General features: G+C 43.0%; 1 protein-coding gene across 1 annotated transcript; it reads left to right on the top strand.

Annotated features, from left to right (window-relative positions):
• Positions 1 to 583: 583 nt before the first annotated feature.
• On the top strand, positions 584 to 12,558 carry COMTD1 (catechol-O-methyltransferase domain containing 1). Its single transcript, XM_090057765.1, has 7 exons — positions 584 to 754; positions 2,759 to 2,892; positions 5,202 to 5,307; positions 7,765 to 7,883; positions 8,328 to 8,382; positions 10,465 to 10,598; positions 12,152 to 12,558. Exons 1-7 carry the CDS (start codon positions 673 to 675, stop codon positions 12,302 to 12,304), a joined length of 783 nt encoding a protein of 260 aa, XP_089913891.1. The 5' UTR covers positions 584 to 672; the 3' UTR covers positions 12,305 to 12,558.
• The last annotated feature ends 3,985 nt before the right edge of the window (positions 12,559 to 16,543 follow it).

Raw genomic sequence — 16,543 nt, 5'->3', positions numbered from 1 at the left:
GAGGGGCAATAACTTGTCAAGCCCCAGGTCACTGCTATAAGCACGACCCTTAACAAAGAGCAAGCCATTGCACCACAGCTAGCACTGGGCATGGCCTACAGACCTTGAAAACATATCCCCCTCTTCCATCATGGCATCCTGCAGATGTCAAGTTATTTAATCCTCACAGCAGAAACAAGTCCTACCACCTATTCCAAGAAAAATCACTCTGTCAGCCCTTTCCAGACCCACTGCAAACTATTTTTTACACCTCCCAGCAACTCAGAGCTCCTAGGTGGAGACTTTCCAGCCATTGCAGACATTAGACTCTGCTGGTACACGTGATTGCCTTAGATTCCCTGAGACCATTTAAATGCTACTTTTGTAAGCCCTTTTTTGTAACCTGTGCTTATTACTGTTTCACGCCTTTCTCTTTCAGATGGTGGGAAAGCTCATCCATAAACAATAACTTGCTCCGACCTTTTATTTTATTTTTTTTCCCCTTCACCTCTAGATGCTGCTCTTGCCCCACTGATCAGCACAGTTCCCACGTGATGGAGATGCTCGCCCACGCCTGGAGTGGAAGCATGTGACATGCCCTAGATAAGGCAATCTAATGGGCTCAGGGAAGTAGTGTCACTGTGCTGAACGCTGCAGCAGCCAGGAGCAGCCCTTCTCTCTGCATTGTGCAAAATGCCCTGGTTTAGTGTCTCTAAAGAAGTGGCCGTAGGCACTGCGATGCTGGGGGTCGCTTTTGCTACCGGAGTCCTAGCAGGTAAGTGCCGCTTTCTTTTCTGATCGGTAGGAAGCTGCCTGCCCCAGCCCCAAACACATGGACTCAAGATGGCACTGATGGAAGCAGGGATCTACTGACTGCACTTCCTCATGGAGTGAGAGCTTGGGAGAACCCTGGGAGAGGAGGGTGGGAATTACCCTGTAGGAGACTGGCATCTTCTCCTGTGCCAGGAGCTGGGGAGGATGGTGGGTGACACCTGATCTGCACAGCAACAGAGTCTCCTACAATGGATCCCTAAGAGAAGGCTAATGGACTGGCAGGCTTTTCAGCATTGTCCCTGCAGCATCAGGTAGGAATTCCCTCCACCCCTTATGGCATTGTACAAACTGGGCAAGTAACTGCCTGCCTGATTTTGGTAACAGCCAGTTTCTGCAGGCAGGACAGCAGAACTCAGGCCCAATCCTGCCCTGAAATCTGCTTCTGTGGACTCCTTGGCCTATTGTGGGAGTGCACTTGGGTGCAGAGGGTTGCACGAACAGATCTGGCTGTAGGATGAGGGACTGTGTGAATCCATGGCAGTCCTGTGCTCACTGGGCTAGGTTCTGCATTGTGCCTCCTACAGTACTGCCAACTCCCAGCATTCAGAAGTCACTGCCCAGACCATCAGTCTTGAGTGGTCTGTAAAAAGCATGAGACCTCATTCACTGCCCACAAAATGTGGGACACATGTACAACACTGTTCACTTGTGTTCTGGATTCTGATCTTAGGGTTCACATTTCTAAAACATTTTTCTACCACCATGAAGGCAACAAAATCGATTTCTTTCAAACATATTTAAAATCAACAACGCTGAAATTTTCATGTAATTTTCTAACTATGTCAGTTGGGGCTTAAAGAGAGAACCTCTCACTACAAAACCCTCAGTTAAATTTTGAGAGTTGACAGTGTGAAACTTCCATTTCCCTAACAAACTTTCCTAGTCAAGGAACCAGCCATCCCATGATGACACAGGAGAGTCTGGATCTGGGCACTTAACTTTAAAGCTCTTGTTCTGTCTGTTCTTAAAGTTACATCAAAGCAACCTATACACCATTGGGTATATTTTTGTTGTGCTTAAAATCAGTAAATATATATGAAGGGAATTTGAGTATATCGTGAGACAGATTATCACCTCTGAGGACCACTCTTAAGAGGTAAATGCAAGGAACAGGTATGACTGAGTTTTGGCAGGAAATATATTAATGCTATTAAGGTCCAAGTCTGTCCGTATAATCCGCTATGCCACAGTACTTTAATAGGCTGAAAAGTGCACCTACCAACAAGATTAAAAGGCCAAGGTCTTAAAGGTGATGCATGCTTTCCTAGTGCTCCCCTTGCTGGGTAACTGCAGACATACATGTATCTTCCTAAGCATTTAAAAAGGCTGCTTAACAGTAAAAATATTATATTGAGAAGTAGAACTGCTATACCAATTCCACAGCTCTCTGCAGATTGTTTTACACCTTGACTAACAGCAGAAGAATTGGGGGTCATGTCTAGAGTGGCTCTGCACACCAAAAGACACATATTGAACTCCAGCCGTTAAGGCTAGCTTGACTATGCTAGAAAATCTGCTGAACTAAGGGAAGGAACCTCTTGTGACAGCAGAGTCCAGTACCGCTTTAGGTGAGTTTTTATTTTAATGAAAGTCACCACCAGACTTAGAGCTCAAACCCCTGTGTTTATCTACAGGGTGAGTATATCAGAGTACAGTAGCAGTGCAGATTGTTCAAGCTAACAAGGCAATGTAGCCAACCCCATTCTAGAAAGACCTCCTAAAGGGGGAGAGTCATTCGTTTCATTTCCATGTCTTTCAGCACTAATTCCTGTGTAACCACTTATTCTGTAAGAATATGATACCCAGTATCCTCCATCAGTTACTGATGTAGCCTTTAGCTACTTTGACATTTTTCTTGGTCTTGTATTTACTCTGGATTTAGTGAAGCTTTGCAAGCTTCTTCTATTGAGGCACAGAAGCCTATTAATATCTTTTGTTTTTATAGGCAAGAAATACCCTTCTATATTTTTTGGAGCGTCCAAGTCATCTAAGGCTGTTATTGGAAAAGACAGCCTGCTCTGGCAGTACATATTGGACCATTCTTTAAGGGAACACCCACTTCTAAAGAAGCTGCGACTGGTCAGTATTTTTTTAAGGTACTCTCATTTAGGGTTGGACATCTGGTGCTGCTGTTAATGTTCCAAGAACATTCATTTCTGTATTGTCCATGCCCAATAAAGATGTGCTATCCCACAAGAATTTCCTATTCTCTATCTACTCATTTGTGCCTAGATCTATAGAAACCACTATCTGCACTGTATATACCAAGGGCCAGACAGAAAACTTGTCTCAATGATCTTTGAAGGACCATACAGGGTGCCTGCCTACATGCAGGCTGTATTCTACAGTTCTAACTCCTTTGGGGAAGGCATGTATGAGCACGACAGAAGAACTTTTCCTAAGTGCCTCCAAATACCCGCACTTGTCTCTTGGTGACTGGCAGGACTGTGACTCTAACACAATTGATTAGGACCCTGTTTTGTATAGAGGGAAGTCCAGTTCTGCTGGGAAAACTTTGAACATGTTCACACTCAAGACTCAACTTTAGAAACTGGTGTCTTTCTGGTGGCTGAGTCACTTCACTTCTGCTGCTATGTGGTATGTGTGGACATCCACATGTCTTCAGCTGGCTGTCGTAGTCCTTTTAGCAGCTGATGCTTTCCCAGGGTGCACTTTGTGCTCTAGCTGCACAGCTACTGAGTGGAACCATTCAAAGCTACTAGAAGAATGTCAACGTGCACATGTGCTGGTAGTAGCAGCTGCTTTCTGCCCCCCAAAAGTTCTGGCAGCAGAGTAAAGTGCGTATAGACAAGGCCAACATGGGGTATTCATATGCACCACTTAAGCATGAGGCTACTCTTTCAAGGCTAAAAACAGCTGAGGAACTAGTCCACATGCCATTGTTAAATGAAACAAAGACAGGGCCCTCTCTTCTGCAGTTTGCTTACATCCTTTAACTTCCATAATGATCTCTTCTGCAGTGGAATTGGACACAGTGCTGGTCCTTTTAATATAGATAACTATATTAATAATTTACCATTAATAAGAGCAACAAAAACAAGGTAAAAACTAAGGATATAAAATAGATAGGGGAGATATTCCAAGACAGGAACCTCAACACCAGGAGGTCTAAAAGCATTATATCACTTAAGACAAAGCATTAGGAAATGTCCTAGGGAGAACAGTTGTTCTTTTGCAGGGAGATAGGCTTGAATGGCTGAGTCTGCATGTTCCAGCTCTAGTATGTATTATGACAGTTGAAGGAGGACATCACAGAGGCTTGCTTCTTATTAGAGATAAACTCAAAGGAAAACCCCAGATACAAAACACGTGCAAAAGGTACAAATGTTTGATATCCCAGATCCAGATTCCATGGTTTGTGTCTATCTCTAGATCATAAAGACCTGAATCTAGATCTTCAGCTGATACTGAAGTTTTATACCACCTCTACACCTCCTTATCCTAACCTCATGCTGGATCTCTGTGGGTGTCTGTGTGGTTCCTGCCAGGCTGTCCTCTACTTACCTTTGCTGACATTGACCTCTGGCTATAAGGTAGTGTGTGACCATGCTCCTTCCCTAGGTCACACCCCTACACCAGTGAAGCTGTGTGAAGCTGCCCTGAAAACAGACTGTGAACTGTGCAATGAGTACAAGAGTATACTGTGCAGGTAGAGTAGTGTTACTCATCCTTTGCAACACTGATGGCTACATCCCACCTGTATGAAAATATACCACCTACCCCTTTTATAAATCTTCTCTTCCATAGTCTTCAAACTACTCTGTACCAGAGGCAAGTCCCTATTAACATTTAAAATACACACACACTCTCTCTCTCTCTCTCTGAAACACAGAGGTAAAACGTCTTGGGCTGCTCACCTGGCAGGACAATGGTAGAGTTCAGAAAAGGGACAAGAGCTTCTGAAGCTTAGTCCAAAGCTCTTTCTACTGGGCCAAACTACTATTTCAGCTTTGTTTTCTATGCTGGTGTCTAAGTACAAAATATCTTATGGCTGGAAAAGGCCATGAATGTCCTCTACCTCCTATAAACTTTCACACAGCAATTCCTGCATCAAGCCTGTATCTTCTGGTTGAATGAGGGTACTGTTTTTAGAAATTTGCCCAAGCTTATTGTCTATTCTTTAAAGCTCCACAATCTCCTGTGCTACTGAAAAACATATCCAATAGTTTATTACCCAGATTGTTAGTTTACCTACACCACTCCTTGAAAGAATTTCTTTTTCCTCCCAGAATTACTGTTGAATTCAAAACCATCTTTCCCTCATGCACACAGCCCTGACATCTTTGTCCCTGGGGCCTGTCTGTATGAGAAGTCACTTTTCTTTTCCTGTTTTTTTTTCCAACGTTGCACTTTGTTTCCTTTTCTAGCTCACCTTGGATCACCCCTGGGGCAGAATGATGGTGTCCTGTGACCAGGCTCAGCTTATGGCAAATTTGGCTAAACTCATCAAAGCGAAGAAAGTTATTGAAATTGGTAAGAATGCATATTATTTGGGTAATGTCCAGTGCCACCCATTCTGGAGCTGTATAAAATAACTGAGCTCCTTGCTTTGGCCCTTGCTATACAATCCAACATGGTGCAGTTAGATCTACCAAACACCAAAGGTGATGGGAGTAGGGGAAGGTCTAACAGGGCAGGATCCTGCCTTTCACCCCAGCAGTCTCTGTGATGTTGGCAAGCAGAAGGTTCCAGGTGGCCGCCAATTTGGGGGTTTTCAAGTTAACCCCTTTTTTGTGCCAGATTTTGTGCATTTGCCATGGATGGTATAAACTGTTTGTGAAGGACAGGCAGGGGAATACAGGGAGAGGAGTTGCTGTTTATGTAAAAGCTGTATGACTGCTCAGTGCTCACGTACAAAACTGGAGATAAGATTCTACTGAAAGTTTCTGGGTTAGGTTCAAAGGGGAGAGCAACAAGGGTGATGTTATGGTGGGTGTCTTCTGTAGACCACCAGACCAAGAAGATGAGATAGCAGTTTGAAGAAAGTTTCATCTAGCGGGAGTTCCCTGATCACAAGCTCTGGTTCTCATGCGGCACATCAGTCACCCTTACATCCGGTGGGAGGGCAGTACAGCACTGCACAGGCAATCCGGGAAGTTCTTGGAGAATGCTGGGGACAGCTTTCTGGTACAAGTGTTGGAGAGGCCAACTAGGTGCTTTTCTTGACCTGCTGCTCAGAACTTGGAGGATTGGGCCAAAAGGAATCTCATAAGGTTCAACAAGGACAATTGCAAAGTCCTGCACTTAAGACAGAACAGTCCTATGTACTGGTATAGGCTGGGGTCTGACTGGCTGGGCAGCAGCTCTGCAGAAAAGGACCTGGGGGTTACAGTGGACAATAAGCTGATTATGAGCCAGCAGTGTACCCTGATTGCCAAGAAGGTTAACAGCATACTGGACTGCTTTAGTAGGAGAGTTGCCAGCAGATCCAGGGAAGTGATTCTTCCTCTCTATTTGGCACTGGCAAGGCCACATCTGGAGTACTGTGGCCAGTTTTGGATGCCCCCCCCCCACACACACACACACCCCACACACACACACACCAGAAAGGATCTGGACAATTGGAGAGAGTCCAGTGGAAGGCAACAAAAATGGTTAGTAGGCTGCAGCACATAACTTCTGAGGAGAGGCTGGGGCAACAGGGCTTATTTAGTTTGGAGAAAAACAGACTGAGAAGGGATTTAATAATATTCTTCAACTACCTGAAGGGTGATTCCAAAGACGATGGAGCTAGAGTGTTCTCAGTGATGGAAGATGATACAACAAGGAGCAATGGGCTCAAGCTACAGCAAGGGAAGTTTTTAAGTTGGATATTAGGAAAAGCTCTCTCTGGGAAGATAGTAAAACACCAGAACAAGCTACTGCTACCCAGAGAGGTTGTGGAATTTTCATTCTTAGTGGTTTTTAAGATCCGTGTACTCAAAGCCTTGGCTGGGATGAGATAGTTGGGGATGGTCCTGCTTTGAGTAGGAAGTTGGACTAGATGACCTGCTGAGGTCCTTTCCAACCCTAATGTTTTACAATTCTGTGTTTGCATGGCTCTGCAGGAAGTCAAGCCTGAGATATAACAGTTTAGGCACCTGAAAAAGCTGGTCCTTAGCCTCTATTATCCCCTTGGATACAATGAGAAGAGTGCTGACCTTTGAGTTAGTATCAACTTAAGTAAGGTTAGAAATTAGAGATGAACAACCCAAATGGACATAATCTGAAGAGAAGGAAACCCAAGTAAAAAAGAACTGTGGTGAGAAAGAGTTCAACAGCACACTGCATCTTGAAGAGAGGGATCTTCATCCTCATGCTCTTTTGGACGTGTAAATCTACAGTGTTAAACAACCATTGCACAGTGAGTCAGAGTTGCAGCCCACCTGTCTGATTCAGGCAAGGACAATTTAGTGCCCCAAGCCCTGTTTCCTTTCCCTGATCCCACATTGAGAGGTGCCCGAAAGGTAATTCATGCCATGCATGATTGTTTTGAGCTTCTACGCTTGACTTCCCCTCTAGGTTCAACCCCTACATGGCCACCATGCAGCTCTTCACTATGTTTGCCCCTTATGCTCCTGTGTATGTCACCTTAGGACTTAGCTGTACTTGAGAGCCAAGCAATATTGGTGGTTGCCCGAAATTCCTTGGAGAGGCTAGGACAGAATTTTGCCTTCTGAGTTTAGGAAAACATTAGGGAAACTATGCTAAAAATATAGTTAGAGGAGGGTTAACAGCAAGATGCAGCTGCATGCTGTTTAGTTTTTATAGCTGCGCAATTCCACTCTTGTTAATGGGCATTAGAAAACCTTCAGATTCTGTTAATGATTTGCTGATTTCAACTATTCTAATTTTTTATTCTTTAACAAAAGGCATCCTTGCTTACTGTTAATGAGTTTTCTTAGCAGGGTAAGCCTTCTTTGACTTTTTTTCCCCTGTCGTCTTGCACAGGTGTTTTTACAGGTTACAATACTTTGAACATGGCACTCATTTTGCCAGATAATGGCAGAGTTGTTGCTTGTGATATAAATGAAGATTATGTCAATATTGGGAAGCCATTGTGGAAAGAGGTTAGTGTCATCTGCTGTGTGCCTCTCAATAAGGACACCCAAAATGGTATGTCTATCTTTTACTGGACCACCTATGGATTTAGAGTAGAGCTTGATGAGCCCTCAAACGGAAAACATTCTTTGTCAGGCCTGACCAGAACAAGCCGGGCACAGCATACGACAGGTTTGCACAGGCACCATCCCACCCGCACATGCCCCGTCTGGTTCCTCTTGAGCAGTGGCTGGAGGTAGAGGCAGGTTGGGCTGGGCACAGCTCCTCCTGCCTGGGGCAGGGGTCAGCTGGTCCAGGGCAGAACAGGAGGGGGAAAGTGCTACTGTGAGCTCAAGCTGCTCACACCTGTGTGTCCATGTGTCATTCCCCTGACCACAGCACCCTTGGCAGTCACCCATGTCGCCAACCCGTAAAGCCGGCCCTGATCAAATCTATTTCCTTTTTTATTCTAGGCGGGAGTGGAGCATAAAATTGACTTACGGATTAAACGAGCAAGTGAAACACTTGGTAGGTAGGAACAGAAATGCATATTAAAAGTAAAGGGTGGAGATCCAGGGTGTGGGAGGAGTTTATTATCTGAAGTCTTTCTTACCTAGCAATGAAGAACATGGTTTAGATCAATCATAATATTGACCTGAAGACTTCAACAATTCTAATTCTTCCAGGTATTGTTATGGAGAAATCAGGGGTGGAAAAACTGTCCCTACACTGCCCATGGGTACACTGAGAACTTAACTGCCTTGTTCATTGCTTTGCTTAATCTAATAAGTAGTATTGTCAGCTGCTTCTCCCATGAGGAAAGCTGCTTAAGTAAATTAGTTGGACAAAGCCCAGCTTCTCTTACTCCAAGTGGACATCTGTTTGTCTTAGGCAGGAAGTGTTTTCTTAAGGGAGTGGAGGATGCAGAAGCAGCCAAGAAACCAGAGTATAATCTCCAAAGACAGAAAGTCCTTCATCTAGGGGAATACATTTTAATATTCATTTTCAGGAAAACGCAAAGCCAAGAGCATGGGAAAGGCAGATAGATTTGCCTCTGTCCAGAAGGGGGGAAAAAACACTGAGGAGAGACATGGTATTTACCTTCTGCAATTTAAAAGATGGTTTAAGTGTGATCAATTCTTTTCCATAAACAGAGAACATGGGATGAAAAAGCCTGCCTGATTTGCAATAAAGTTTAGGCAAAACATTCTAACTATGGGATTAGTGAACAGTTGCAGCTGGCCTTCTAAGAGAGGTTAAAAAGCCATTTATTGGAGGCTGTAAGAACAGGCAAGGCAAACTCAGGTTCTACATACTCCCAATCCTGCATCAGTAGAGGGGGTCTTGCTGTATAGTACCTCTGTGTCCCTTCCAGCCTCTACATTTCTATGATTCAGTGCAGTCTTCCATAACACCAGACTACCCAATGGGTAGCTGAGGAAAGACATTTTGCTGTTTGGCTATTTATTTCCTAAAACCAGTCCCACTGCTTCCTCTCCCCTGGCTTATCCCACTCTCCTGCTGCCTTAATTATGCAGTCTACCTTGTAGAAGAAATATTGTTAGGGAAAAACACTGCCTAGCAGCAGTCAACCACAGCCACTGAGGAATGCTCATCGTACCCTTTCCTCTTAGTTTGACAGTTGGCCTGCCTGCCTAAGTAGAAAAATCTAGGACTAGCTACTCTTTCCCCTCTATTATAAGAATAAACCATACCTGGGCCTCATTCTGTCCTTTGAAGGGCTTGTTCAGACCTGTCAACAGTCCTTCAGTTCCTTCTGGAGATGCCTCTGATCACTACAGAGCAGCTGGAATAGGAAGCAAGGCTCCAAGCTGGGGTTCCTCCTACAATATGTGGTACTGACAGGCAGAGCTTTAGATAGCAAGGTCTTGGGGAGGGTGTGAAGACTGACTAATGGATCCAGCTCTTAGCAGCTCACCATTCAGAGCTGTAACTTTCAGTCAGAAAACAATTTAAAAGGGCTTAAATGGATCCAAATTCTGCCTGTTTTGGCCCAGGGAGGGAAAAAGGAAGGGAAAGAATCCTGAGAAGAGACCACACGGTAAACATGTCACTGTCATTTGCCATCATGCCTGAGCAGGAATGCCCTTACCAACGCTGCCCAAATGCTTTTCAGCTAAGAATTATTTGTGACCTAGGAGATGGCATTTTGCATAACAGCTGGTTTACCCGAAAAACAAAAATCCTTTAACATCTAGGGTCTTTCTATACTGGAAACATTTTCCTAATCAACTTTAAAAGAAATCCAGCTACATCAAGTTCTAAAATGAGTTAGAGATGGAGCATAAATCCAATTTAAAACTGCCTGGCTTGTTATTATTGAACCAAATTCAGGCTCCATGCCTCTAGGCAGTTTTAAAACCACCTAGTAAACTTCCCTGAAGTAGACAGACCTTGTAGAACATGAATTTTTGATTGGTTGAACAAGAGAGAAGTTTTCCAGTAGGTAGCCATACAAGTCCAGACTATATCCATAAGGCTATCAGAACACTAAATAATAATAATGAAACCTTCAACATGACTGGATTATCTCATCCCTTTCTGCAATATTAAAGTAATGCATAACAACATACCTTGTTTCCTATCTAGATGAACTGCTGGCTGATGGCGAAGCTGAGACCTATGACTTTGCTTTCATAGATGCTGATAAAGAAAGTTACAATGAGTACTATGAAAAATGTTTGCGTCTTGTAAGGAAAGGAGGAATAATAGCCATTGATAATGTAAGTACTAAAGTGGTGGTGGCAGTGACAATGCAAGTTAGTGCTTCTGCCTCTGAGCATCTCATCAGAATTAAGGGTGTTAATGAAATATCTAATCCATGAGTTCTGGTTATTTTTCAATTGCTAAGCTACAAAGGGGGCTAAACACTATAATTGTTTGTTTAAGTACATTGTTCCCAAATATCTGCTGAGAGTATTTGTTAACTGCATTAATTTGAAGTCAGGTAGAAGACAGAGCAGGGCAGTACCTTAAAGACTAACTCATTACATGAACAATTAGTTATGTGCCACTCTGCCCTGCCTAATATCTGCTGTTATTGCAGCAAACTCCAAAAACAAACTCCAGGCTTAGTTATGAATATACCCATTCTTTTTTAGAATACCAATACCTTGGCAAATAGTAGGGATATCCTTACACAATCATATCTTCTTATAATGCATCATGCATAATATAAACCGTGTATATGTAGAATTGATTTTGCCTAGGTCTCTGCTAATCAATTAGCTTTGTTATTGAACATTGTGGCACAGCATGATCAGAGTTTAAGTGGTTGTAGAAATACCTGATGGAGACTTTCAAATGTCTGCCTAATTTCTAAACATACCTCTCTTACTCTGAAGGACTGGTTGGAAGCTTAATATATGCAAATCTTTGAGATTCTGTGTACTCTTAGCATTCTGTACTAAGACCGTAAAGAGACAGTAAACTATATAGGTATTGTTATCCCTACGATATGCAAAAACTGGGACACACAAGGCTGGTGTCAAAGCATTTAAGCACATACAACAAGCAAGCACAATATTTTTAAATTTGAATTTTATTGTAGCACTTAAAAGCCCTAGCCATATAGATCAGGATCCCATTGTTCTTAAAACAAAAGGTGATCTCTATTGCAAAAAGTTTACAGTAGAAGTCTGAGAAGATACCCCTTTTGGAGGTAGGAAATGTAGATCTGAATACTCTCAGCAGAGAAGAGCATTGAACTCCCAGATCTTTTGTGCTTGACACAACATTGACCATATCATGCCAGTGTCAGTAGTCAATAACATAACACATGTGCCTTAACTATACTAGTGCAATGAGCTGCCTGGGTTCAGAATAGGCTTTGGATTGGATTTAACTGAGTGTCCATAGTCTTTAGTTATGATTTAAACTGTTTAAAACCGCATTTTTATGAAAATGCACAACTGCACACAAACAAGTATATAGTCTTGCAATGCAGCAGTATTGTTTTTCAGCATTCTCAGAAGGCAGAAACAGTGGCATCAATAGCCTAGTCCAGGGGTTGGTAATCCTTTGCCACTATGGGCCACACCCCTGCACCCTTTGGCAATCAACAGATGTTGCAAAAAGACCTGATAGCAAAAGGCAGACAACTGGAACTTGGGAACACCTTATCTGCTACTGTGAGCTGCTGTTAATTACATGAGCTGCCATGGGTCAGACCAGATTCAGCCTGCAGGTCCCCAGTTGCCAAGCCCTGACCTATTCAGATATAGTGTTTGTTTTACATACAATCATCTTTGAGCCTGGGAATTGCTTCTTTCAATAGGTTTTGTGGCACGGGAAAGTATTGAATCCAAGGAAGGATGACCTAGCCACCCGAAGCATCCACTTCCTCAATGAGAAACTTCTCCGAGATACACGAGTCAATATCAGTATGATCCCAATAGGGGATGGTGTGACATTTGCATTCAAGTTATAGTGGGAGGAAGATGCTAAGCAGAAGAAGTAGGACTGAGAAGCACCCCATCATCAGGTCAAATGAAGGTGGAACACTGCCAAAAATAACTATTTGAACCTGTGTCATGGTAAGATTGCACAGAGCTGGGAAAGCAGAACAATGAATGGTATCCAAAAATAAGTTAGGATGGGAAATTAAGATTTAGTGTAGAGTTTCTCTTTTTTTTGTCTTTTTCTTTTTATCTTAATAAAAGGGAAGATCCCACTTGAAGTTGTCATTGTCAGACCATTGGTTGGGGAAGGGAATCACCTGAAAAGGCTAATCTTTGGAGATCCTGAGTGGCTGTTGGAAATGGGGCCCTCCTTCAGCTGAGATGGTCACTATCCTAAACTACTTAGAGACTACATTTGCAGAACAAAGACTGGGGATAGAAGCCAGGGAAGCTGCAACTTACACAGGGTCTGCCTAGAGAATCCATACACCAGCAAAAGTGAGTCCTTATCTCTTAAATCTCAGTCCAGTCTCTGAGCCATAAAATTGTCATTCCTCTGCAACTGTGCTTCCTGCTTCCACTGCCTTGAAGGGGAATTAACTACTCTCAGCCATTCACGAGTGAACCTCCTTCACTGGTCTAGAAAATACTAGTGAGCGACCGAAAAGCAGCACTAAAAAAGGAGAGGAAAACACGTAACCCAGAACAATGCAACTTCCGTATCACAAAGCATGCAAAGCACACCTATATGGCTGAGGAGGAAGGATGGCAAAGCATTTGTTGTTTTACAAGAATTGGAGCAAGGGTGTTAAAGATACAAAATCTGGCAGGTCTACTACCATACTCCATCCACAGTGGCATTCTTTCTGATTTCATGCACAAAGAGGACATGGCAAGATGCATGTTGCTGCCCAACTTGATCTTAGACACTGACTGAGATGGAGTGGTGGGGGCACAGTTTGGAGGGAATCTATTGCTGCAAAATGACTGTCAAGATCTCAGGGGAAATAAGAGATGGGTGCTGTGTAACTGGGCTGCAAAATGCAGTAGTAAAGAGCTGTTAGCACATGCATCATACCCAGTGTTTAATATTGCTCCTCCTTGTGCTTTCTGACATACTAAAAAGGAATGTAGGCAAGTGCTGTATGTGTGTTGCGGTAGAAATTGTTCTGAGCAGATGGGTACAAAATGAAACATCTGTCTCAATTTGTGACTATGTACCATAAGAGAGGGGCAGAGAACAGGGCTGTCCTTTTTCCCCTTAAATGTGTTTTATTTTTTAATTTAAGGTACATGTTTCCAGTGAGGTTTTTAGTGCAACTACCAAGATTTACTTGATTTGTCATGTGCTAATCAAATGCAAGGCTTCTGGGGTAGTTTTTAACAGTCTACATTTTGCTGAGCAGAAAAATCCAAGCAAAATATGGTTGAAAAGTGTTAATTTTGTGGTGCTACTGCTCCAAATTAAAACTGAGCTCTAAAAAAGCACTTCACATTAATGAGATGGGAAGATACTTGCCAGGTGGTGTGAAGAACTTTACATTTCTCTAGGTCTAACCACAAAAGACAATCCAAAAGGAAGACTGCAGTTTCTAAGGCAATTAAAAAGTTACCAAGAAATTCACGCTGCATAGTCAACCACTGTAAGAAGTGCAGTTCTAAGAAGCCCTAGTTCTATAGATGGTGCCAGCTGTTGATTGAATTAGACTGCACAACCAAATCAGCTCCACCATTTCCAAAAAGTGGCAGACGGGCTAAATTTACTCATCAAAACAACACCACTGGAGACACCCAAATGCCTTTAGTGAGATCCTTCCCACTTTTTTTCCTCCAAAACAAATTAAAGTGATTACCGGGGTATAGGTTGTAGCCCTGTTGGTCTAAGGATATAGGCAAACAAGGTTCTTTGGGTAACTCTGATATCTTTTATTAGACCAACTTAAATAGTTGGGGGTAAAAAATTAAACCCAAAAGCTTGCTAAGAATTTTTTTTCCAACTGTTTAAGTTGGTCTAATAAAAGATATCAGATTCACCCAAAGAACCTCGCTGGCCTATGAAAATGACTAGTCATTCTGAATACCAGTCTCTAGCAGCTAAACGTGCCCTGATAGTGAGCACTTGCCATCTCAAAAATAATCTTCATAGGAAAAAATAAAACTCCACCAAAAGGCAATGCCTTTAAATCGCTCTATTCAAAAACTTTGCCTACCCTTCCTTGTGCTTTGCAGTACAAATGAGCTGGCCAGTGGGGATTCCAGCATCTCGATTCACAGCAGTACTGGGACAATTGTATGCACAATGCAATTTGAAAACCTGGCACTGAAATCAGTGACCTGAAACAATCGTTAAAAGATATATCAAAGGCCAGGTACAGACACTACACTTTTACTGGTATAAGTGATCAGAAACCGGTGTATACCCATAACAAAAGTTCAGCACACACAGACAGATTTAAAAATAGTGAAACCTAGTCTAAAATTTACCACCCTCCTCCTCACTCCTGCTCAAAAGGCAAATGTGCGTTCTGTTTGCTACCCATCTAAACTGCGGTGCTTACAGAAAACTGCATAACTTAGATCAATTCCACCTCAGGTTTTTTGAATGTCTGTACGTATCTCAAGCATAGGGAAATCCTGGCTATAGATAAGTAATAAGAGTATGTCAAAAAGAGGAAGCAGGGCAAGCTATAAAAAGTGGTTTCCTTCTCCCTAAAAAGCAATTTGTCTGGGGACTGCTGTGGGGGTGATTTGGCTAAGAGCTAGTAGCACATCAGATTGAAAGGGTCAGAGCCACAGCTGAATGATGATGCCATTGTCTGCACTGGATGGTACAAATAACCTACTGGACTGCAGAGGTAGGACCCTGGACCGTGCTGGGATCATCTACTAGCTATGAATACAAACATATTCAGATAGATTTGTAATATCAGTGGGCCCTTTACTTCCTATAAAGGCCACGTGTTTACTGAATAATTTCCTGGTAATTGCAAGAGAACAGGCTTAGAGAAAGCACACAGCATGACAGGTTGGCAATACTGTACTGACAGGCAAGAAATTTTGAATACTTCTCTCCATTCCTGCCCCTCCCCACCCCCTGCCAGTTACCTCTCCTCTAAGAGGAGAAAAAAAGTACAGCAGTGATAAACCTGTCCAATTTAAATTTGAATGAGGAGAGGAGTGTAATTTTAACAGTGCCTCACTAATTCTCTCACCACCTTTCCCAATGGCATCCTCTGACTTGATTAGGGTTTACTCACTGTTGGAGAAAGCAGCTTAAAGCATTCTCCATATACACCCAGGTTGTCAACAACGGGGAAGAACCTCAACAAAGAACATGCAGAGGCAAGTAGTTTCCATTTACATTGGGTTTAAAAACAAAACATGCCATGTGGGAGGGTAGTAAAACACTGTGCCACTAGGAGAGTAGTAAAACACTGAACCAAGTTATCCAGAGAAGTGGTGAAATTTCCATCCTTGGAGGTTTTTAAGATCCACTTAAACAAAGGCTTGGCTGGGATGATGTAGTTGGGAGTGGCCTTGCTTTAAGCAGGGGGTTAGACTATGGCCTCCTGAGGTCCCTTCCAGTGCTAATTTTCTATGATTTGATGTGGAGGAACAGTTTTTATATTTTTTAATTATGCCTGAAAGATTTTTTTAATTATTATTTTCCTAACTATGCAATATCTGTAAAGTTGATATGTAGGTCACTTCGCTCCTGTGCCAAGGTCTGGAAACACCCAGCAAAACTTCACACACAGGAAGTGCAGCCCTATCACTGGCAAAACTAGCAAAGAGAAGCCATCCCTCCCTCCCCCCCCCCTCAAAAAAAGAAAAAAAGTCTGCAAATCAAAGCTCTACCCACAACTGACCTACAAGGGTGCTAACACCAGATAAAAGAGTGTCAGAGGAAGGAGGTCATCTCAGATTTGCTAAAGCTCAGTAGAGGCCACATCAGGGGTGGGCAAAATGCTGCCTGGGGACTGGATGTGGCCCACCAGGTCATTCTGTCTGGCCCGCAGGGCCCCTAAAAAAATTAGAAAATTAATATTTATCTGCCCTGGGCTGCCTGTCGTGTGGCCCTCGATGGCTTGCCGACACTCAGTAAGCTGCACTCTGCCCAAAATAATTGCTCGCCCCTGGGCCACATAATACCAAGCAAACAGCAATTCTACTTTGTGCTGAAAGATTTCCATGGAGTCCAGTTAATTCAGGAGCTGGGGACTAGATTTTCTTTAGCATTAGATAATGAAATAAATGATCTCTGCTAC

This window comes from Crocodylus siamensis, chromosome 7 (genome assembly GCF_052110815.1).
Source record: "Crocodylus siamensis isolate JL-2025a chromosome 7, ASM5211081v1, whole genome shotgun sequence".
Lineage (NCBI taxonomy): Eukaryota > Metazoa > Chordata > Crocodylia > Crocodylidae > Crocodylus > Crocodylus siamensis.
The sequence above is the reverse complement of the archived record's forward strand: the minus strand, read 5'-3'. Positions and strand labels throughout refer to the sequence as shown.

Bases quoted from the DNA above. Each gene is read 5' to 3' on its own strand.
- COMTD1 (XM_090057765.1), top strand. From the start codon at position 673: ATGCCCTGGTTTAGTGTCTCTAAAGAAGTGGCCGTAGGCACTGCGATG. The intron at 2,893-5,201 runs GTCAGTATTTTT...TTCCTTTTCTAG, and splicing joins TTCTAAAGAAGCTGCGACTG to CTCACCTTGGATCACCCCTG. The intron at 7,884-8,327 runs GTTAGTGTCATC...TTTTTATTCTAG, and splicing joins GGAAGCCATTGTGGAAAGAG to GCGGGAGTGGAGCATAAAAT.